Source organism: Giraffa tippelskirchi, chromosome 13, assembly GCF_054371585.1.
Source record: "Giraffa tippelskirchi isolate mGirTip1 chromosome 13, T2T-mGirTip1v1.2.pri, whole genome shotgun sequence".
Lineage (NCBI taxonomy): Eukaryota > Metazoa > Chordata > Mammalia > Artiodactyla > Giraffidae > Giraffa > Giraffa tippelskirchi.
The window spans coordinates 96,755,072-96,777,361 of NC_137287.1; the positions used below are offsets into that span (position 1 = coordinate 96,755,072).

A 22,290-nucleotide genomic window follows, 5' to 3' on the forward strand; every position below is an offset into this window, starting at 1 on the left:
CAGAGGGGACAGAGCCATGGAACCACCACAGAGCTTGTGCCCTGAGGCGCATCACAGAACCCCAGATCAGGGCACACCCAACACTGCTCCACACCCTTGAACCAGTGACAAAAGGCAGCCTAGGGACCCAATGCCCAGCCCCAGAGGCTCTGGGTGGCCATTGGGTCAGGGTGCATTTTGGGGGGTGTATGCTGGGGGATCACACATGCTCAGGAGGGCTGAACCAGGGTTGCGCCCCAGGCACTTCCACAACAAAGTGGCGCCACGTGCACCCAGGAGTCCAGCCAGAGTTACTCATGAAACCAACCCCTCTCCTGCCCTGGCCATCCACAGGCTGCCGTCCATACCGAAACACTCAAAGTCAAACGAGTTTATTCAGAAAAGGCCTCTGCACCAGAGTAAGAAAATGAGCGCCCCCTCCCACCCTTCCAGACCCTAAAGGGCCAAGTTACAAATGTGGGGAGGGAGGTGGTGGCACAGAGGAGGGAGGAGGTGGGAAATGAGGTGGAAGGAAGAAGGCTGAATCCTCAGCCTCCTGGAGGGCTGGGCCTGGCCTCCTCGCAGCTGCAGTGACCACCAGGGACAGGCCAACAGAGCTGGACACTGAGAACAGCTGACAACATGGCTCCCAGGCCCGTGGCAGGGCAGGGCCAGGAGGCCCATGGGTGTCCCCTTCCCTAAGGCTCTCCAGGATGGACACAAGGCCCCCTCTCTGAGAGCTCTGCCCTCTCCTCCACCTCCGGTCCTGCAGTGCCTAGGATCCCAGGGGCACTCTGCTCCAGCCCTGCCTGGCCTTCTGCTTCCTCTTTGACCCCGTTTGCACCCTCTTCAGCCTCTGAGCACTCGGATGGGGTAGGGGGCTTGGTGGTGGCCAGTGTCAGGGTGCCACCATCGGCTGCTGCCTCTGGGTGATCACTGGCACCTTGGTCCATCTTCCTTCGCTTCCTCACCTCATCGGCCACCTTGGCCCCTGGGGGCTGGGGGCAGGGCTGCTTGGCCTCCTCTGGGGCCTGGCTGACCACTTCCTGGGTCTCTGCCCTGAGGCTGCCCTGGCTGAGGGCACAGCCCTCCAGGTTCAGGGCAATTTTCTCCACCTCAGAGGCACTGGTGCCTGGCTCCTCCAGGGCCCGCTCCCGCAGATTCGCCTCCAGCTTCCTCTTCTTGCTCTCCTTGGGGTTTGGTGACTCTGGTCCCTGCTCCTCACTGGTCTCATCTCCCTGGTCCCTCTCCAGGGCTCTGACCTCCTGGGACTCTGTGCCAGACAGCTGGGGACCCTCAGCCAGCAGGCCTGCCTCCTCGTCCTTCCCCAGCCCGCAGGTATGCCTCTGGGTGCCAGCTTCGAGTGGGGGTTCCCCAGGGCTCTCCTCCTCCTTCGCCTGTCTGAGGCAGGCCAACCGGGGTGAACAGGGTGGCGAGCATGGCTTGAACTTCTGCAGTTTGTCCTGGGGCCCCCAGACGAACTTGCAGCGGGGCCAGAAGTGCTCCCAGGCGAAGTGCAGCAGCTCGCGGCGCTGGTGCCGGCAGCGCACAGTGAACACGAAGTAGTCCAGGGCACTGTGCCGCAAGCCTGGCAGCTGCCTCCGCACCAGCGCCTCTTCCAGGAAGAAGCGGGCCAGGGGTGCCTGGTAGTGTGCCAGCCCCAGCTCTCCCAGAGACTTGAGGATGCGGGTGATGCGGAGGTTGTTGTGGCTGTGCCTGGTGGGGACAGGAGGCGCTGGTGGGGCTGCACGTGGGTGGGCGGTGCTCAGCCAAAGACCACCCTTCTCCAGACTCCTCACACTCCCCCAAGAGGCTGGTGTCCACCAGCAGAGGCACTCTGGCCCACAGGTCAGCCCCCATTCCCACCCTGTCCTCCGGTCCCTGAGAAGATGGCCTATGGGCCTGGATTGTGTAGGTGAAGGACTGTGATGCATTCCCTAGAAGGGTGACTGTCCCCTTGGTCCCATGGAACACCCACCCCCAGCACGGCTGGAGAAGAACCAGATGGGGACACTCTAGAGGCAGGGGTCTGTTGCCCACATGCCCTAAGCTGCCCCCCCTCCACCCACTGCATTCCAGGGGGGCAAGGGGAGCATGTCTGCAACACCCCCCAGGTGGGATGCTCAGGGATGTAGTGAAAGTGATGGAGCCCCTGGCAACCCAACCTACGCCTACATGGGTGGCAGGCCACAGTCAAGGAGCCCACAGCTGAATCAGGTGGCACTCACCCCTACTTCCCCAGCTCCCTCCCCTGTCCTGCCCCACCTGGTCCCATCCTCACCCAGCTCTGTCTTGCCCCCACCCCACCCTTGCCCCACCTCCACAAGCTCAGAGGATGCTGGGAGTCTCAGGTTCTGCCTTGCAGGCCCCCTCCCCAGAGATGTTCCTCCGCAATCAGAGACCAGCTGTGCAGACCCCTAAGCTCTTGGTCTGCTCACCAGTTGAGGTTCTGGAAGCGTTTCTGGTAGTTGTGTGCTCGGCACACCCGGCCGGTATCTCGGTCCTCGAGCTGGATCCCGAAGAAGCCCAGCATGAGCTCATAGGCCTGGACCAGCCGCTCCCTGACCTCTGCAGACTTCTTAAATGCCTGGAAAAGCCCCCAAGGGTGGCAGACAGCTCAGTGTCAGTGCAACACAGCCAAGACTTGGACACCTCCCTTAGGCCCAAATTCATCTGGGGCCTTGGCTCAGACCCTCAGGGTGAAGGGCCAGGGTGCAGGAGCCCAGGGCTGCTCACTTGACTCTGGCACCAGATCTCCCCAGCCTGAAGCACGTGCTGTAGCCTTGAGAGGAACTCCCTGACCTGAGGGAAGATCTCAGGGACCCCAGGGCTGGACATGGGACTGCAAGCACCCATCCTGTCTCCTGGGCACACCTGCTCGGCCTCCCCGGCTCCTGGAGGCCCCTCCCCACTCTCCAGGCATCATCGATCCAGCCCAAACCAGGGCTGACCAAGGCAAAGCCTGGTCACTCTGACTGCTCGTGGCCCCTTCCCTAGACCCCTGGACATGAACAACCCTTGCAGTCAGATTTCTCTGGAAGCCTTCAAGGAGCACTGAGGGCCAGAGGCAAGGACCACTTATGAGGGAAGATAATAAAACTGTGGGCAGAGGAGTCCTTCAGCCCCTGTTCTCCAAGGGACCAGTGAACACCTGTGGCTAGCTGTGACCTGTACCTCGACCTCCAGAGCTCACCTCGATCTCCCGGAGTGTGAGGGGCTTGGCATGCCAGTTCACCCCCGGCTCTCGCAGCGGAAACAGCCTGTGAGGGAAGGGATGGCACAGACCCGGTAAGCGGCACACACGGTCCCCGGGGCTCTCTGCTCAACTCCAGTGGGACTGGCTGGACCTCGCCTGCCACACATGCTGTGGTCTCTCCCCAGTCAATAAAGTCAAAGGGTGAGGATGGGAGAGCTCCAGGGGGAGTGCCCAGGATAAGGGCCCATGACAGCCCACCCACAGGAGTCCCAGCCCACCCAGAGTCCAGCCTGCCCGCGCAGCAGAAGGGCACCTGCCAGACAGCAACTCGCCACCCTACCATTCCCTTTCATTCTCACGTTCTTCTTTGCCGCCCACCATTAATGCTGTGGAATTATTCTCAGGGATATCCTGTGCCCTGAGTCGGCCCCCTGCAAGCCGTCCTTAAAGGACACTGCATTTGCAAGACAGTGTCTGGGGGGCACCTCAAGGCACCATTAGAACCCACCCCTGTGGCAGAAGGGCTCTGCGGCCTCATGGGGCCTCCAGCGAGCCAGCTGGTCGACTGCTCTTGCTGTCCCCCAAAGCTAGCATCAACCCCCAGCAGCAGAGGCTGTTCCCAGCTGGAGAAGCCAGACCCGGTCTCCCCTTAGCTAGCCCCTGCCTGCAGGGCCAGGCACCGGGCACAGAGGGCAGTGTGCCTGCTCAGTAAGGGAGGCACCTGGAAGAGGCAGAGTCAGGATCCAGTCTGGGCGGGGCCTCAAGCCCCTCCTCAGAAGCCCTGCCCACTCACCACTGAATGTAGGAGTGATTGTCCTCCAGGAGTTCGTAGTCTTCCTTCCAGTTCTGAAGAATGTCCTCAATAAAACAGCCTGGGAGCCCCACAGAGACAAGTCAGGGAGACTGCCGAAAGCCCCTTCTCCTGCCCCTTTCATGAGGACCTTGGGGCTTGGCAGCTTCAGATTGTGCACACCTCCTATGATGTTAACCCAATTTAGGCCGACCAGCACTTTGCTATCTGGAAAGTGAACCCTTATGGCTGATAGAGGGCAGACCGGAGTGGGCAGGCCATGCTGGGCACTCTGGGAGGGAGGACCCTGGAGGCCCCATCGGGGAAGAGTGAGCGGTACCAGACCTGCACCTGTCTTTGCAGAAGGGAGGCCTTGCTGCACCCCACAAACCACAGGCTGCTAGCTGGAGTTCTGCCCTCACACAGAGCCTGCCACCAAGCCCCACGCTGCAGCTTGGTCTCCGCAGGGCACTCCCTACTTTCTGCAAAGGGCCTGGAGGGGAATATTTGAGGCTGTGCAGCCCCTGGCATGTGCAGCAAAGGAGCCATGGACAATACGTATGTGGATGGGTTCTGATAAAACCTCACCATGGACACTGAAATTTGAATCTTTTATGATTTTTACATCATAAATGTTATTGTACCATAAAACTTCCGCAACTGTTTAAAAAGGTAAAAACCATTCCTTCCTGTTAGTTTATGTATGCAGCTTCCTCACTATGGAAGCAGAGTTGAGTGGTCATGACAGACACTGTGGGCCCGCAAAGCCACCAGCATTCATCGCCTGGCCCTTTGGAGCATGGTGGCTACTGCGTCCAGGCCAAGGGTTGGGGCCCTGGGAGTCCCTCAGCAGCTTCGGCGGGGGGGGCGCTGTGGGGGTATATCCGAAAGCCACAGGTCCAAACCATGTCCCAGCAGACCAGACAGGCAGAGGAGAGAGGAACACCCCCAGAATGGAGCTGCCGGCAGCCAGGCAGGTACACACCGTTAGGCAGGAACCGAATCTCATTTTTGTAGAAACTCAGGTTGAGCATGTCGCCATTGTCATCTCCTTCTACCAGATCCTATGGAGCCAGAGAAAGGTGACAAGGTGTCATCCAAACAGGCTGCCTCCAAGGACCCCTCACACTGAAGCATTCCTGGGGTGGGTGGGAGGGAGGAGGTGTTGGCTCTTGGCTCATGAACCTCCAGACATCCTGAGAGCCGATGAAGACCCCAAGTGCCAAGCCTGGGTCCCCTACCCCACAGGGGAGGACCAGCCTTCACACTTGGGAGATAGCAGCCACCTCTGACCACCAGTGATGACCATCCCCTCCTCAACAATGTGGGCCAGGGCTGGGAGGTCCCCTTCATCTGCACCCCAGAGACAGCCCAATGTTCCCTGAGACCCTTGGGTGCAGAGGGCAGGGGCTGAGGACAACAGAAGCCATGACATGGGCTGGTGGAGCCTCCTGTGGATGAGCTGGCGACTGGCGCTGTCACGGTGTGAGGGTGCTGTGGTGGGAGTTAGGGCGTGGTGCTGTCACCCCATGATTACAGGAAGGATCCAGTCCTGGTGGGCTGTGGGGGTGGGTGTTGGGGGCACGGCTGTGCACAGATACCTACCGGGTAGTGGTGCCGGTACCGGCGTGTGTCCCGTGCAGCTCGCCAGTTTCGGGACCCTGTCACCTTGAGCTGGGGAAACAGAATGGATCAGACCCCAGTGGGGAGACCCTCCCCATTCCTCAAGGCAGCCAGCAAGCAGGACCCACCCCAGGGAGGCCCCACCCTGGTGAGGGTAGCAAGGACTGGGCCTAGCTGCCAGCAATATTAGATAGGCCAGAGTAGCTGGAGTGAGCCCTCCAGGCCAATGTGCATTCTTGGGGTGCCCCTCGACTCCAGCATCACTTTATCCTTCCATGTTTGCTGGCAACACAGTCCAGGACTTCCTCTGGGAACCCCGCCTCCCCCAACACTTCCTCCTTGCCCTGCACTCTAAGTTGACATCTAAGGGGCTGTATACCCAAGGGCAGTGCCCTTGCCACCTAGAGCCCCAGATGCTTCTGAAGGGGGTTTCTTTAGGTCAATGGAAGTGGGTGGAAATGAAACTCAGCAGAAGCTGCCCCGCCCCCCATCAGTATCCATTTCTCAGTCTCCCTGGGTCGGTCCAGAGGGCAGGTCCTGATCAATGCTGGTCACGTGCACAGCTCAGAGCAGGGCCAGCGCCATAGGCGCACAAATGACAGCGTCCAGGAGGAAGCACCAAAAAGCCACACCGGGACCCAGTGCGGGGCAGCCAGGAAGGACCATGGGGGATGGAGAGGAGATTGGGACTCTGTAGAAGGAGAGAAGCCATAGCAGAGGGACAGGGAAGAGGTTAGAGGACCATGGGCATCTCACAGGCAGGTCCACATGCCGAAGCACTGCTTTAGGAGTGTGGCCCATGGAGCTACAGTGAGGATGGCATCCTCCCACCTAAGCTGCACCACGTCCAGTGGGCACCTGCTTGGGGGAAGAGGTGGATTCCTGCCCTGTGACCCCGACCACTGCCCAGCTTACCTACCCTAGGAACTTGTGCCCGCCTGAAACACTGGAAATGTGCTGAGGTCGCTGGCCTTCTTGGCAGGCCCAGGAGCCCCTTGGGGTTCCTCTCGCTGACCGACCACTCCAAGACCAGGAGAGAAACCTGAACACCAGAGTGCTCATCTGCAGCACTGACAATCCATCACTGAGACCACTAAGACTGGAACTCAAGCTTCCCCAGACACGGTGCCAAGATACCCTCGTCCCAGAGGGAGGGGGATACGTGGCGACAACTATCACTTGGAGCTCTCCCTCTCACCTGGAACCCCAGCTGGAGCAATGGCACCCACTCAGGGATTGTGACACCCGGTGAGTACCAGCAAGTAACTGCCGGTAATGTTGAATAACCATGGTTATGACAAGTAACCAGTGGTGACAACGAGGAGCCGGTGGGCACACCAGCTGCCCTGGCTCAGGCAAGCCACACACATGTAGCCTCCAAGGCTACCTCCAGACGACATAAGGTCAGCCCGAGTCAGAGGATACGTGCTGCACCTAGTGAGGGTCAACGGGGTGGGGCAGGCTGGGGGCTCTGGGGCCTGGGGAAGTGTGGAGTCTTGGGCAGGGGAACGGGGGTGGAGGCAGCAGCTCCAGGAGAGAGGTGGTGAAGGAGGCCAGCGCTGAGGGCTGGGTCTGTCTAGAGGACGGAGACAAGGGCCTGAGGCTGGGATGCGACAGGGGTGTCTAGGATGTGCTGGGGCCATCCTCTGGAGGAAGTGTCACCGCGCGGATCTAGCCCTGGGGACAAGGGCCTGAGGGTGGCCCCGGATTCCATGCAAGGTGCCCTGGTGGGGGAGGGCGCGGGGGAGCGGGTCCGGGCGGATCTCAGCGTGTCCTGAGAACCAGGACGCGAGTAGCAGGAGGACAGGGCGGGAAGGGGCAACCGCTGGAGGTGGGGAGCCGGGCCCCAAGCCGGATCTCTGGGAGGTGCCTGCACAACTGGCCCCGCGGCGGGGCGGGGAACGGCTTGCCAGCAGCCGGGCTTTGCCCCCTTTGCCGCCGCGGCCTCCCCAGGGGCGCCGGGTTCCCAGGGCGCGGGGGCGGCACCTGGGGCGCGCTGGGCCGCGCTTCCTCCTCGGCCTCCGCGTTCCCCGGAGCGCCGGTCTCGCCATCCTCCCCGGCCTCCGCCCGCGGGCCCTCGCCGTCCTCCTCCTCATCCTCGTCCCAGGTCGAGTCGCAGTCCGGGTCCTCCATGCTCCGGTGGCGGTGGACCCGCTCTGGCGGAAACGAAAGTGAAGCAGGGAGGAAGCGCGGGGGCGGACCGGGGGGCGGGTCGGAGGCGGGCCCGGGGCTGCCGTCTCGATCCGCCCAGCCCGGAGGAGGACCGTCCCCAGGATGTACCTTCCAAGGATGTCCCTCTGGAGGAGGCCTGTCCCCCCACACCGAGGATATCCCTCCCCCCGAGAAAGCCCCTCCGGAGGACGCTCCCCTCTCCCCCGAGGTTGTCCCCTTCCATGCCCACCTAGGTAGAGATTTTTCCCTGGAGAGGACCCTTGGGGGGTGCTCCCCAGGGTACCCTCTCAGGATCCTCCCAGGTCCCCTTTCCTCTGGAGAATGGCCTCCTCCACCCTGGAGGACGCCTACCCGGCAAGATGCCCAGAACCACTGCCCCGCCCCCATGTTCTCCTCAGAAGAATGGAGACAGGAAGCCCGCCCTCTGAGGAGGTCCCCCAGAGCACCCCCAGAACGTCCCTTCCCTCTGAACACCACCCCCCCCCCCGCAGGGCACCCCTCTCCACCATGATCCGCCCAAGGATGACCTCAGGGAGGCTGTCCCCCTGAAGGGTGGCCCCCCTGGAGCTTGTCTGTAGCAGATGTCCCCCCACAAGTGTGCCCCTAGGAGGATACCCCCAAGGTGTTCCCCAGGTGTTCCCCCAGGACGCCTCCCTTAGGAGACCCCAGGATGCCCCTCGGGTGTGGCTGGGGCAGCAGTTTCATCAGCTGTCCTTCGGGGAGTGACTTGCTTTCAGGATTCCTCAGGTGGACAGCAGAACTCCTCTTCCCAGACAGTAGGATGGAGATCCCCATGTCCCCTCCAAAGGTTCACACCCAGGTGGTCTGCTTTTTCAAGGCTAGTAGGAGGGTCTCTCTCCAGTTCCGAGAGTCCCATAGTGCAGTGTCCTTGTGGGCCTGACCTGCTGTTCCCTTTGCTGCAGGTAATGGTTGTAAGACAGCACGGGTGCTGCCTTCACCGACTTGGAGGCACCAGGTAAAGACCCAGACACCTGGAGGCAGGAATGACCCAGGGTCACCCTCAGGGCTGGTCAACAGAGACTGAGGCCCTGCCCAATCCTGCAGGCTGCCAGGCCTCAGGTTGATATGCCCGAGGATGTGACAGTCCTTGAGCTGTGTGCATCTGAGGACAGCTCAGAGCAGGACAGAACCTGCCAGTCTTGGCTGTGGGCACGACTGAAGGAAGACCCTTCTTCATGCTGATGTCAACTCCTTGCAGGCTTACCAACCTCTGTTACCTCTCTGGGTACCATCTTGCCTGGACAACCTTCTAGAAGGACAGTGGTGACTCCCCCAAAGGTGTGGAGTTCTGGGCATTTCTGCAAATCTTCTGCCACTGATGGCCAGGGTAGGTGTCCCAAGGAGCAGGCAACAGAGAGGCAGGCTGCCAGGCATTGTGCGGGGCTGGCCTATTGCAGACTATGGCTACAGGCCTGGACTTCTCCTTAGCTGACTTGCAGCTGGCTGTGACTAGACCCTGGCTGTGACTTCTGAAGGGATGGGACCCTCTGATGAGGCACTGATGGGTGCTGGGGTGCTCTGAGAGTACTTGGGTAGGTGGGCACGCTCCCCCACCTCTACCAGAAAACAGACAAGCATGCACTGGAAGACACAGAGCTGTAGCTCCAGGCTGCGGCACTCAAGAGCACAGCCTCCCATACTGCCTGCTGCCACACATGACTTGTTCTCAGATGGGGCCCAGCTTCTGCTTTACGAGTGCCAGTCACACTCGACTGCACCAGGGTGCTATCTAGATGCCCCTCCCTGTGGCAGGAGGCCCCTCTGAAATTGTGATCTTCTCCTGGAATCTCACCCCACGGGGCCCTTAGGCACCAGGTTTGACTGTGGGGTGTAAGCTTCTGCCTCAGCTTCCTGCACGGGGCAGTCAGGACGGAAGGCCAGGGCTGTTCAGGGTCAGTAGACTTGACACGAGACACTGTGCCAGGCATTGCGGGCCCTACTGGGGCAGCAGGTGCTGGCCTCCAACCCCCACCGGGCCACCTCTCAGCCCACGGAGCCCCTTGGGCTCAGGGATTTCCAACTGCCTGTGGCTGATGTTGGGGGGATGGGTGGCACCAGTGTCCTAGTGGTTTGTCAGGATGAGGGTGAGTGCCTCCTCTCTCACTTTGGAGGTCTGAGCTTGCCCCAGATCTCACGCTGGTGGGAAGCAGGCACCACTCTGACTGGGTGCCTCTCTTGAAGTTTTGTATTTGAAGAGATGCTCACATGCAACAAAGTAGCCATTCTAGACCTGTTACTAGTTTGTATATTCATTGTATCAAGTGATCCAAGTACATCAAAGCCTAGCTTCAGTTATAAATCTTGGAAAAGACAACATCCTACTGTAGGAAAAGGTAACTTTGGTATCAAAACCACACAACTCCAGTTGCTTTTTGTGCTTTAATGTCCCTCAGTCAAAAGCAAGTGTGTCTGGTCAGCCTGGTGCCCAGGCTGCATCTGCCCTCAGCCTGCCTCCCTCTGCTCATTCATTTGGCCTGTTTGTGAGTGGAGTAAGTCGAGAATACAAAAATAACCGCTACAAATTCTCTGTATCTTGCATATAAAAACTGAGTGAAAAGTATCTCAGTAGTCTGTTACCTTAAAACAAAACATCTCAGGAAAAAATACAACACAGGTTCAACTTCTGCAGTACTTTTTTCATATAAAACCCTAGTAAAATAGGCTTCTTAAAAATTAAATAGTGAAAAACCAAATTATATACATCATTACAGTACAGGTGAATGAGGCAAAGTACCCAGTTCTCAGTCTCCCTGGTGATAGAAGGGCCGGCGCCTGTGGCCTGATGCTCCCCTGAGGCTGCAGTCAGTTGAGAGCGAGCCTTTGACCAGTAGACAGACGGACAAACAGGAAGACCCCGGCCCCTCAGAGCAGAGAGGCAGTCCATGTTTTATTGCTTGCTGTGCCCGCTCTCTGGCCACGCAGCCTGGTCCTCAGGCCCATGCCAATGCTTGGCCCCAGGTGTATCTGAGCCAATGCAATGGAACCCACGTGTCCAGAGAGGACGCGGCCTGGGCTCACACGTCCCGGGTCTCAGCATCTGAGCGGGACCTGTCCTGGGCATTGGGGGCCATCCAAGCCCAGACGGTCTGAGTGGCACCTCGGGAGCCTCTGGCACCCGAGGGCAGGCAGCAGGGCCGGTGGCATTTGACCTGCTGACTGCCTGGAGACCACGGCACCCGCCCGCTGCGAGTGTCTACGTCCGGCGCCGCTTGGCCGCGCTGGGGCTGGAAGGGTTGCTGTTGGCGGTCAGGACTTTGTCGGTGACCCGGCTGCGCTTCCGCTTGTCTGGCCCCTCTTTGGACCCCAAGTCCGAGTTGTTCTTTTCTTTGTCTTTGCTGGACTTTTCTGTTGCTTTCCCCAAGCTTCCTGAAGATGAAAAAACTGGGAGACAAAATCATTTGGCTGAAAACAGAATATCCAAAATTTTATTTCATCTTCCTGTTCAGTGACAAAAATCTAGACCTATGTACATGACATCGACCCCAAAAGGCTCCTCCCTAGCTGGGGGTGCCTGCATGGGTGTGCCCATTTTTGCTTCTCAGGGTTCCCCCTGCACTGAGAAGGCTGCCACCCATTCTACTTCAGTCGGGCGCCCTCCTGCACCCCCACCCCCCAGGTTGGCCCCGAGAGTGACTCCCCTGTGTGGGAGGCTCTCTCCGAGCAGATGGAAGCTACCTTCTCAGCTGCTGAGACAGATGAATGGCCCCGTTGCCCGTGATGGGGAGGCCTTGCCGGGCTGGGGTCCATGCCCCTGGGGCCCCAGGGTGGGAGGCCAAGCTCCACACTTACCATCATCAGCCCCGTTGTGCGGGTCCACATCTTCCTTCATTTCCTCTTTCATTTCCTCCTCGATGATCACTTTTCCTGTGGGGAGATGGCCGATGATGACCTGGAGCCCGCACTGGTGAGCGCCGTGGCCCCACCTGACCACGGTGGCTCAGGCCAGGGGCTGCTCCCGACTTGGGAGGTGTCTGCCCGTGTCCTGAAGGCCCCCAGACTGCCTCATCCTAGAGGGTGAGCACCACCCAGCCAGTGACCCTCACTCTCTGAGGCTCATGACCTTCACCCTGACACCACCGCCTTTTCTCGTTCCCAAATCTGCCCTTGCCCAAGTCATACCTTCTCGGACTTCTTGAATGATTTCTTCTGGAAGGACGAAGTTCCTCTCTGGATTTGGGAATGGAAGAATCTCAGACTCGTGCTGATGACAAATAAGGTTTTGGTTTTTTTTTTTAGAAGCAAAGAAGAAAATATGATTTTAAATATCACATTTAAAAGAATATGTGACTTGAGATGTAAGAGCCAACTCAGGAGTGACCAATGAGCACAGATGACTGTCCCGGGGGGCTGCAGTGGGCAGGCATGGGGCCTGAGGCCTTTGTTCTCTCTCGTGGAAAGCAGGCAAACAAAGCAAAATGGAGGAGGCACTAGGAATGCTTTGCTCCACTTGTTCCCCAGATGACATAGGCCCGGAGGGACAGAGAGCCAGAACCACCACCTCCAGACAAAGGGAAAGGTGAGCTGGCGGGAAGGGTCTCTGGGTTGGGAGGGGATTCAGGAGACAGGGCTTCTAGTCCCCAACTTTGGAGCTGAGCTGACAAGCCAGGTGGTCAGTGAGTGAGTGTACCAACTGCCAGCCGGGAGCTTCACAAACTCTGAGGGCTCCCGGGCCCATGGTCATCCCGTGGGGTGGGATCCACAGACCCGTATTTACAAGGTCCCAGGTGACCATGGCATCAGCTCCATAGCAGTGCTGGAGTCCAAGGAACTGAGGATGGAAAGGCCACCTGTCCTGGACTGAGAGCCCCCCTGGTGGCCCCCACAGCTGAGTATCACGGGGACCCTGTGCTGGGCGTCACGGACTCAGCACCCTCTGAGCCAGCGTCTGCACTTGAGAGCCATCTGTCCTGTCTACCGCACCAAAGGTCCCACAAGACAGGGACCCTGTCATACTTGTCTCTGTGTCCAGCTCTGGGCCCCAGCCTGGAGTGGAGATGCAGGAAGTGTCTGGGGGCCAGGTGACACCCCAACATGACAAGCATGGGGGTCCTGTCAAACTGCTGAACATGGGAATTCTGGGGAAGTGGGGTCCCAACTGGTGGGCACAGCCCTTCGGGGGGCCTGCTTCAGTTCAGCAGCTTGACCTCGAGTTCCTGGGTGCTAACTGTGGGCAGGGGGTCAGAGCAGTACCGTTATTTCCCTCCCTTCCCTGCCTTGGGACAAGGAGATGCACACGACTTGCCCAAGGCCAACAGGGAACTTGGGGTGGTGAGGGTTAAGGACACAAGAGGGTCTGGGGTTCACTCTCTGCCTCATGACAAGCACCAGGTCTCAGTGGGAGGGGGTGGGAGGAGGGAGGGGCACAGGGTGGGGTGCGGGTGCAGCCTTGAGTCCTCACGCCTGCCCTGACTCCTGCTATTTCTCTGCTGGGAACACCCACCTGTCTTTTCTGCTGTCCTGGTTATCGAGTTGACTTGCTCTCCCTCAGACCCGGCATCTGGGGGTTCCCTGAGAGTGGCCTTCCGGTTGGCCTGGTTCTCACAGAAGCCATCATATTCATCTCAATGTGACTCAGACCCGGTCACCTCCCTGCGTATAGCACTCGGGAGTTTTCCACAGGACTGACAACCTAACAGCCGCCTCCCACACAGGCCTCAGCTTCCTAGTTATCTCCTGGAAAGATCTTAACTCAACCTCACCTCCCCCCCAAATCTAAGGTAGGTTCAGTGCAATAACTAGCTACTGTCACCAGGCTTGTGTTTTCATAAAACTACCCAGAGCTATCTCATTTAACAACTGGTCACCTGTGGGACATCCTGAATGTCAAGGTCCCTGAAGCCAGGAGCTGGTTGGGGCAGGGGCAAAGGGGGGGAGGCGGTGTGGAGGGGGCTCCCTGCCAGCTGCTCTGTCTGTGAGGAGTCCAGCTCACCAGTGCTTGCATGTCATACATGGTGCTCAGGTGGTCCCAGATGACCTTGGATGGGACCTGCCGACCGATGTTCTGGCTGAACTTGTCTCGGATGCAGATCATGTGGAAGTGCCGGTTCACACCTGCAGAAGGAAGGGGTCGGCTTGTGGGGTACGGGTAGGCCAGCTGGTAGGGTGGAAAAGAGAGGTAGGGGGCAACGGGGAGAGAGTGGGCAGTGGTTGCAAGGGTGTAGGGAGGCAAAGGTGGAGAGTGGAGGAGGTAGGAGGTAAGGAGGGGAGAGGTGGGGAGAGGAAAAGGCAGGGGTCTGCAGCGGAGGAGTAACGAGGGGACAGGGGTGGGGGTGCACGTGAGGGCTGCAGTAAGCCGGGATGGGTGGCTGGGCACAGGAGTGGGGCAGAGTCGGGTGGCGTAGGGTATAGAGGGGGGTCAGCGTGGGTAGGAGTGGGGGAGTGAGGGAGGAAGCATGGGTGGGGTGCGCAGGTGGGGGCAGGGTGCGCAGGTGGGGGCAGGGTCAGCGGGGGTGCAGGCGCAGAAGGCTCCGCCCCGCGCGCCCAGCGCGCGTCCCCGACCGTTGCCGGCCGCCCCGCCCCCACGAGGGTGGGCCGCCCCGGCGCGGCACTCTGCTCACCGACGGGCTTGTGGCCCAGCATGGCGTGGAAGAGGCACACCTCCACCTCGGGGCTCCATACCACCGTCTCTTCGGCTGGGCTGGTGGCCGCCTCCCCCGGCCCCTTGTCGCCGGCCGCGCCGCCACCGCCCACCTCGGCCTCCCCCATGGCCCCGCCGCCCAGCGACGAGCCCCGGGCGGGAGCGGGCCCGGCCACGAGCTCCGCGCAGGCGCACTCGCGGCGTGGGCGCGCGCTCGACGGGCTCGCTCTCGGGCTCTAGCGCGGCGCAGGCGCAGGCGCAGCTGAGCGCTGGATCGCCGCGCCCCCAGGCGGCCCGTTCCCGCTGCGCAGCGCCGGCAGAGCTGGCGGATCAGGTTCTCGGAGACGGATGGAAATGCCCTAAATTAGATTGTGCCGGTGGCTGCACAGCTCGGGGTAAACCCCGCTGAACTCTGCGCTTACGATGGCGGGATTGCAAGCTGCACCTCAGTAAGAAGCAAAGAAGAAAAAGAACAGGCAACCTACAGTTCCTGCGAGTGGGAGCAACAGGGGCTTCCCCTGCCTATAGCTGACCCTTGGCCTGAACGCTGCACAGAGAGGCTCCTGCGCACAGGGGCAGGAACGTCGGGGCACAGCCTTCCTGCCCCGGGCCTCCAGGGTGACCAGCATTGGGCCCTGGGGGTTAACCCTGGTCTGGAGGGGCGGGGCCCCTGAGTTCAGTTCAGTTGCTCAGTTGTGTCCGACTCTCTGCGACCCCATGAATTGCAGCACGCCAGGCCTCCCTGTCCATCACCAACTCCCGGAGTTTACCCAAACCCATGTCCATTGAGTCAGTGATGCCATCCAACCATCTCATCCTCTGTCGTCCCCTTCTCCTCCTGCCCCCAATCCTTCCCAAGATTAGGGTCTTTTCCAATGAGTCAACTCTTCGCGTGAGGTAGCCAAAGTATTGGAGTTTCAGCTTCAACATCAGTCCTTCCAATGAACACCCAGGACTGATCTCCTTTAGGATGGACTGGTTGGATCTCCTTGCAGTCCAAGGGACTCTCAAGAGTCTTCTCCAACACCACAGTTCAAAAGCATCAATTCTGCGGCGCTCAGCTTTCTTCACCGTCCAACTCTCACATCCATACATGACCACTGGAAAAACCATAGCCTTGACTAGACGGACTTTTGTAGGCAAAGTAATGTCTCTGCTTTTAAATAGGCTATCTAGGTTGGTCATAACCTTCCTTCCAAGGAGTAAGCGTCTTTTAATTTCATGGCTGCACTCACCATCAGCAGTGATTTTGGAGCCCCAAAAAATAAAGTCTGCCACTGTTTCCACTGTTTTCCTATCTATTTCCCATGAAGTGATGGGACTAGATGCCATGATCTCAGTTTTCTGAACTAAGTTGGCTTTAAGCCAACTTTTTCACTCTCCTCTTTCACTTTCATCAAGAGGCTATTTAGGGCAGGGCCGATTGGGGCGGCCGGCCTGGGGCTGTCAGGTGACAAGCTCGAAGCTGCGCCCAATCAAGATCTCCGGCCCCGCCCCGCCCCGCCCCATCCCCGCCCCCGCGGGTTCTCCCCGCCCCTTCTCCGTCAGGCCACGCCCACGCAGTGCCCTGGGGGGATTCCCAAGGCGAGGAGCGCTCTTGCTCTTCGTCTCTCCCCGGGTGTAGATGCCGGGTCGGCCTTTCGGTTCCCTTTCCGGCTCTGCGGCTTGCCAGCCGTGTGAGCCAGGCAAGACGCTGAGTCTCTTCAGGCCGCAGTGTCCTCCGTGCAGTGCAACTAACGACGGCGCCTTATCCCGGAGTGCCCTGGGCACACGCTCGCGCTTCTTAGCTTACTTTCGGAACTGCTCTGGCCAGCCTCACCCCCGGAACAGCGAGGACTCAGAGTCTTGGCCTCTCTCATGTGAAGAGGGCTGCTGGTGATGCCAGTCCCGACAGAGAGGGCACACGTGGCCCAGAGAGGATTTCACAGTGACCCAGTGCCACCGGCTGTCTTGGGAGCCACGATGTGGAGGACATTGTGACTCTGCTGGGCCTGTGCTCCTTTCCTCTCTCTGACCCACAAGTGGGGCTCCCCTCAGGGCTTTTTATGAGGTGGAATGGAGCACAGCCCAAAGTCACTTCACACGGGCTCCGTCACACAGCAAGTGCTAACAGATAGTGGCCCTCATCATTAATCTCCCTACAGTTCCCGGACACTTCGGGGTCCCTGCTCCTCAACCAGGTCCACCCTCTGATCATTCTCAGTTCAGTTCGGTTCAGTCGCTCAGTCGTGTCCGGCTCTTTGCGACCCCATGAATTGCAGCATGCCAGGCCTCTCTGTCCATCACCAGCTCCCGGAGTCTACCCAAACCCATGTCCATCGAGTCGGTGATGCCATCCAACCATCTCATCCTCTGTCGTCCCCTTCTCCTCCCGCCCCCAATCCTACCCAGCATTAGGGTCTTTTCCAATGAGTCAACCCTTCACATGAAGTGCCCAAAGTATTGGAGTTTCAGCTTCAACATCAGACCTTCCAATGAACACCCAGGATTGATCTCTCTGATCATTCTACCCCCACCCAATTCCTACCTTCTTCAATCTGGAGAGCCTCCTCCTCCAGAAAGCTACCCCCGATGCCCACAAGACAGCCTCAGCCTATCTGTGCCTGTCATGCAATCTCTTCCTCCTGCCTGGGGTCACCTGGGTGCTGGGCTGTAACTTGGTCCTCTCTGGTGGCCACTGTAGCTGAGCTGTGTTCAGCCAGCGGCTGTGGTCCACAGACACCTGGTTCCTTTCATTCCAGGCAGATCCTGGAATGTGTATCTGCAATCAGACTCAATGCAGAAAGACAGGTTGGATGATTTGGGCAAAAGGAAACTGCCTTCTCCACATCTTTCTTACACGAAGCCTCCTGGGTACTGCCCATTTGTCTGCTTCACCAGGTTTGTGTGGGACCATCTCTACCCATGAGCATTGAGCCCACCTCTGTGCCCAGAGTCAGGGTGGCACTAAATGCCATGCTCAGCTGCCAGGACTTTGCCTAATCCCAGTGATTTGGCTCATTTCTTTGTGTCCCACAGATGTGAGCACAACTGGAGCCAGGCTGAGGCAGGACTCAGGAATCTGAACACTGTGCCTGTGCTTTCAGCCTCTGGGTTGTGGTGAATCAGATGTCAGGCTTCAGATCACTGCACTGGTGATCCAGCATGGGCCACTGGGCCATTTGGGACTTATTTAGGATGTGGGTGCATGCTTAGTTGCTTCTGTCATGTCTGACTCTTTGCAACCCATGGACTTGAGCCCTCCAGGTTCCTCGTCCATGGAATTCTCCAGGCAAGAATGCTGGAGTGGGTTGCCATGCCCTCCTCCAGGGGATCTTCCCAACCTAGGATTGAACCTCTGTCTCTTATGTCTCCTGCCTGGGAAGCCCTATTTAGGATAAGCCTCCTCAAAATAACATACAGAAGAAAAAGTGTTCAAAAGTGAAGTGCAACTGGGTAGAGAGATGTGTGTGGGCCCCCTGTGTATCGTTCTGGGATGATCATGAGAGTCTGAGCTGTAGAAAGCCCATATAATACGTGAGTAGAGAGCTTCTGTGAAAATTCCTCTGTTATGGTCAGTTTCTTCCCACCTGGTTACAAAGGCAAGGGGTAGGTGTTGTTAGGGATGAAACATAGCTGTTGGGGAAGGAGGCAGTCACCAGGTGATCATTGATCAATAACTGCCTCCTGGGTGCTTGGCACAGGGGTGTGGGGAGGGTCTGGGTAGGGGCCCTGTCTTCTGGGAGCCCATAGTTGGAGGACGCACTGAAGAAGACATAAGATCTTATGTGAAGGAGCAGAAGAGAAGGGAGCTTCCCTGGGGATGAGGACAGCTCTGGGTGGCAGGACTTCAGAAAGAGGCCACAGGTGCAATGGGAGCCTGATTGTGAGCCCCTCACTCCTGATCTCAGTGCACAAGGGTCCTTGATCCTGACATGGCTCAGACACCACTCCTGGACCTACTCTGGACACATCCTGCAGGGATCAGCTAAGACCAAGGGCTTGCACCAAAAGTTCTGGGTACCTAGACCTCCAGGGCCCTGGGAGGGGTAGAAGATGGGCAGCTCTTCCCCCAGTAAAGAAGACATTGGATCAAAACACCAACTGTTGTTACTTTTCACAGAACTAGAATAATTTAAAAATTTGTACGGAAACATGAATACCCCAAATAGCCAAAATAATCTTGAGAAAGAAGAACAGATCTGGAGGAATCATGTGTCCTGACATTAGACTCTACTATGAAGCTACAGTCATCAAAACAATATGGTACTGCCACAAAACAGACACATGGATCAACAGAACTGGATAAAAACGGCAGGCATAAACCCGCACAATTATGATCAATTAATTATAACAATAGGGGCAAGAATATACAGTGGAGAAAAGACGGGTCTCTTCAATAAGTGGTGCTAGGAAAATGGACAGCTTTGGGTAAATAGAATGTGTTTATAAAGTTTTCTCACACCACATGAAAGATAAACTCAAAATGGATTAACGACCTAAATATAAGACCAGAAACCATAAAAATCCTAGAGGAAAACATAAGAAGAAATCTTTTTTGGCATAAATCACAGTGATTTTTTTGTGTGTGGGGGATCAGTCTCCTAAAGAAAAGGAAATAAAGGCAAAAATAAACAAGTCAAACTTAACAGCTTTTGCACAGCAAAGGGAACCATCGACCACACAAAAAGACAATCTACTGAATGGGAGAAAGTATTTGCAAATGACATGACTGATAAGGAGTTAATATCCAACATACATAAACAGCTCACACAATTTAGCATCATAAACAAACAACCTGATTTAAAAATGGCCAGAAGAACTGAATAGACATTTTTCTAAAGTAAAAATGCAGATAGCCAACAGACACATGGAAAGATGCTCACATTGCTGATCATCAGGGAAATGCAAGTCAAAACCATGATATTACCCACACCTGTCAGAATGGCTGTCATCAAAAAGAACACAAATAACAAAAGAATGATCTCTGTTCATTTCCAAGGCAAACCATTCAATATCACAGTAATTCAAGTCTATGCCCCAACCAGTAACGCTGAAAAAGCTGAACGGTTCTATAAAGACCTACAAGACCTTCTAGAACTAACACCCAAAAAGATGTCCTTTTCATTATAGGGGACTGGAATGTAAAAGTAGGAGGTCAAGAAATACCTGGAGTAACAGGCAAATTTGGCCTTGGAGTACAGAATGAAGCAGGGCAAAGGCTAATAGAGTGTTGCCAAGAGAATGCACTGGTCATAGCAAACACCCTCTTCCAACAACACAAGAGAAGACTCTACACGTGGACATCACCAAATTGTCAGTATCAAAATCAGATTAATTATAGTCTTTGCAGCCAAAGATGGAGAAGCTCTACACAGTTAGCAAAAACAAGACTGGGAGCTGACTGCGGATCAGATCATGAACTCCTTATTGCCAAATTTAGACTTAAATTGAAGAAAGTAGGGAAAACCACTACACCATTCAGGTATGACCTAAATCAAATCCCATGCAATTATACAGTGGAAGTGAGAAATAGATTCAAGGGATTAGATCTGATAGAGTGCCTGAGGAACTATGGACGGAGGTTCATGACATTCTATAAGAGGCAGGGATCAAGACCATTCCCAAGAAAAAGAAACACAAAAAGGCAAAGTGATTGTCTGAGGAGGCCTTGCAAATAGCTGTGAAAAGAAGAGAAGCAAAAGGCAAAGGAGAAAAGGAAAAATATACCCGTTTGAATGCAGAGTTCCAAAGAATAGCAAGGAGAGATAAGAAAGCCTTCCTCAGTGATCAATGCAAAGAAACAGGAAAACAATAGAATGGGAAAGACTAGAGATCTCTTCAAGAAAATTAGAGATACAAAGGGAACATTTCATGCAGAGATGGGCAACAGTAAAGGACAGAAATGGTAGGGACCTAACAGAAGCAGAAGCTATTACCAAGAGGTGGCAAGAATACACAGAAGAACTGTACAAAAAAGATCTTCATGACCCAGATAATCATGATGGTGTGATCACTCACCTAGAGCCAGACATCCTGGAATGTGAAGTCAAGTGGGCCTTAGGAAGCATCACTACGAACAAAGCTAGTGGAGGTGATGAAATGCCAGCTGAGCTATTTCAAATCCTAAAAGATGATGCCATGAAAGTGCTGCACTCAATATGCCAGCAAATTTGGAAAACTCAGCAGTGTCCACAGGACTGGAAAAGATCAGTTTTCATTCCAGTCTCAAAGAAAGGCAATGCCAAAGAATGCTCAAACTACCACACAATTGCACCCATCTCACACGCTAGCAAAGTAATGCTCAAAATTCTCCAAGCAAGGCTTCAACAGTACATGAACCATGAACTTCCAGATGTTCAAGCTGGATTTAGAAAAGGCAGAGAAACCAGAGATCAAATTGCCAACATCCACTGGATCATCGAAAAAGCAAGAGAGTTCCAGAAAAACATCTACTTCTGCTTTGTTGGCTATGCCAAAGCCTTTGACTGTGTGGATCACAATAAACTGTGGAAAATTCTGAAAGAGATGGGAATACCAGACCATCTGACCTGTCTCTTGAGAAACCTGTATGCCGGTCAGGAAGCAACAGTTAGAACTGGACATGGAACAACAGACTGGTTCCAAATAGGAAAAGGAGTACGTCAAGGCTGTATATTGTCACCCTGCTCATTTAACTTCTATGTAGAGTGCATCATGAGAAACGCTGGGCTGGAAGAAACACAAGCTGGAATCAAGATTGCTGGGAGAAATATCAATAACCTCAGATATGCGGATGACACCACCCTTATGGCAGAAAGTGAAGAAGAACTAAAGAGCCTCTTGATGAAGGTGAAGGAGGAGAGTGAAAAAGTTGGCTTAAAGCTCAACGTTCAGAAAACTAAGATCATGGCATCTGGTCCCATCACTCCATGGGAAATAGATGGGGAAACAGTGGAAACAGTGTCAGACTTTACTTTTTTGGGCTCCAGAATCACTGCTGATGGTGACTGCAGCCATGAAATTAAAAGACGCTTACTCCTTGGAAGGAAGGTTATGGCCAACCTAGATAGCATGTTTAAAAGCAGAGACATTACTTTGCCAACAAAAGTCCGTCTAGTCAAGGCTATGGTTTTTCCAGTGGTCATGTATGGATGTGAGAGTTGGATGGTGAAGAAAGCTGAGCGCCGCAGAATTGATGCTTTTGAACTGTGGTGTTGGAGAAGACTCTTGAGAGTCCCTTGGACTGCAAGGAGATCCAATCAATCCATCCTAAAAGAGATCAATCCTGGGTGTTCATTGGAAGGTCTGATGTTGAAGCTGAAGCTCCAATACTTTGGCCACCTCATGCAAAGGGTTGACTCATTGGAAAAGACCCTAATGCTGGGTAGGATTGGGAGCGGGAGGAGAAGAGGACGACAGAGGATGAGATGGTTGGATGGCATCACCGACTCGATGAACATGGGTTTGGGTAGACTCCGGGAGCTGGTGATGGACAGAGAGGCCTGGGGTGCTGCAATTCATGGGGTCGCAGAGAGTCGGACACGACTGAGCGACTGAACTGAACTGAGAGTACATCATGAGAAACGCTGTGCTGGATGAAGCACTAGCTGGAATCAAGATTGCCGGGAGAAATATCAATAACCTCAGATATGCAGATGACACCACCCTTATGGCAGAAAGCAAAGAATAGCTAAAGAGCCTCTTGATGAACGTGAAAGAGGAGAGTGAAAAAGTTGGCTTAAAACTCAACATTCAGAAAACTAAGATCATGGCATCTGGTCCCATCACTTCATGTCATATAGATGGGGAAAACAACGGAAACAGTGACAGACTTTATTTGTGGGGGGCTCCAAAATCACTGCAGATGGTGACTGCGGCCATGAAATTAAAAAACGCTTGCTCCTTGGAAGAAAAGTTATGACCAACCTAGACAGCATATTAAAAAGCAGAGACATTACTTTGCCAACAAAG

General features: G+C 55.9%; 2 protein-coding genes and 1 long non-coding RNA gene across 4 annotated transcripts; 1 reads left to right on the top strand and 2 right to left on the bottom strand.

Annotated features, from left to right (window-relative positions):
• Window positions 1-355: 355 nt before the first annotated feature.
• Window positions 356-7,746, bottom strand: OGFR (opioid growth factor receptor). Its single transcript, XM_081557713.1, has 7 exons — window positions 7,575-7,746; window positions 5,571-5,639; window positions 4,951-5,029; window positions 3,969-4,047; window positions 3,173-3,239; window positions 2,418-2,566; window positions 356-1,695 (listed from the first exon to the last, which is right to left on the bottom strand). The coding sequence occupies exons 1-7, from the start codon at window positions 7,719-7,721 to the stop codon at window positions 678-680; spliced, it is 1,608 nt and encodes a 535-aa protein (XP_081413839.1). The 5' UTR covers window positions 7,722-7,746; the 3' UTR covers window positions 356-677.
• LOC145532495 (uncharacterized) lies at window positions 2,977-4,567 on the top strand. Its single transcript, XR_014073292.1, has 2 exons — window positions 2,977-3,267; window positions 4,329-4,567. It is a non-coding gene; the product is annotated as an uncharacterized LOC145532495 (long non-coding RNA).
• A 2,400-nt stretch (window positions 7,747-10,146) lies between the features above and the next one.
• On the bottom strand, window positions 10,147-14,551 carry MRGBP (MRG domain binding protein). Of its 2 annotated transcripts, none has more exons than XM_081557716.1 (5): window positions 14,339-14,551; window positions 13,711-13,832; window positions 11,901-11,982; window positions 11,571-11,645; window positions 10,147-11,147 (listed from the first exon to the last, which is right to left on the bottom strand). In XM_081557716.1, the coding sequence occupies exons 1-5, from the start codon at window positions 14,484-14,486 to the stop codon at window positions 10,975-10,977; spliced, it is 600 nt and encodes a 199-aa protein (XP_081413842.1). In that variant the 5' UTR covers window positions 14,487-14,551; the 3' UTR covers window positions 10,147-10,974. The 2 variants fall into 2 exon arrangements, with proteins under 2 accessions (XP_081413842.1, XP_081413841.1); XM_081557715.1 differs by having other exon boundaries at window positions 10,147-11,162.
• Window positions 14,552-22,290: the final 7,739 nt, after the last annotated feature.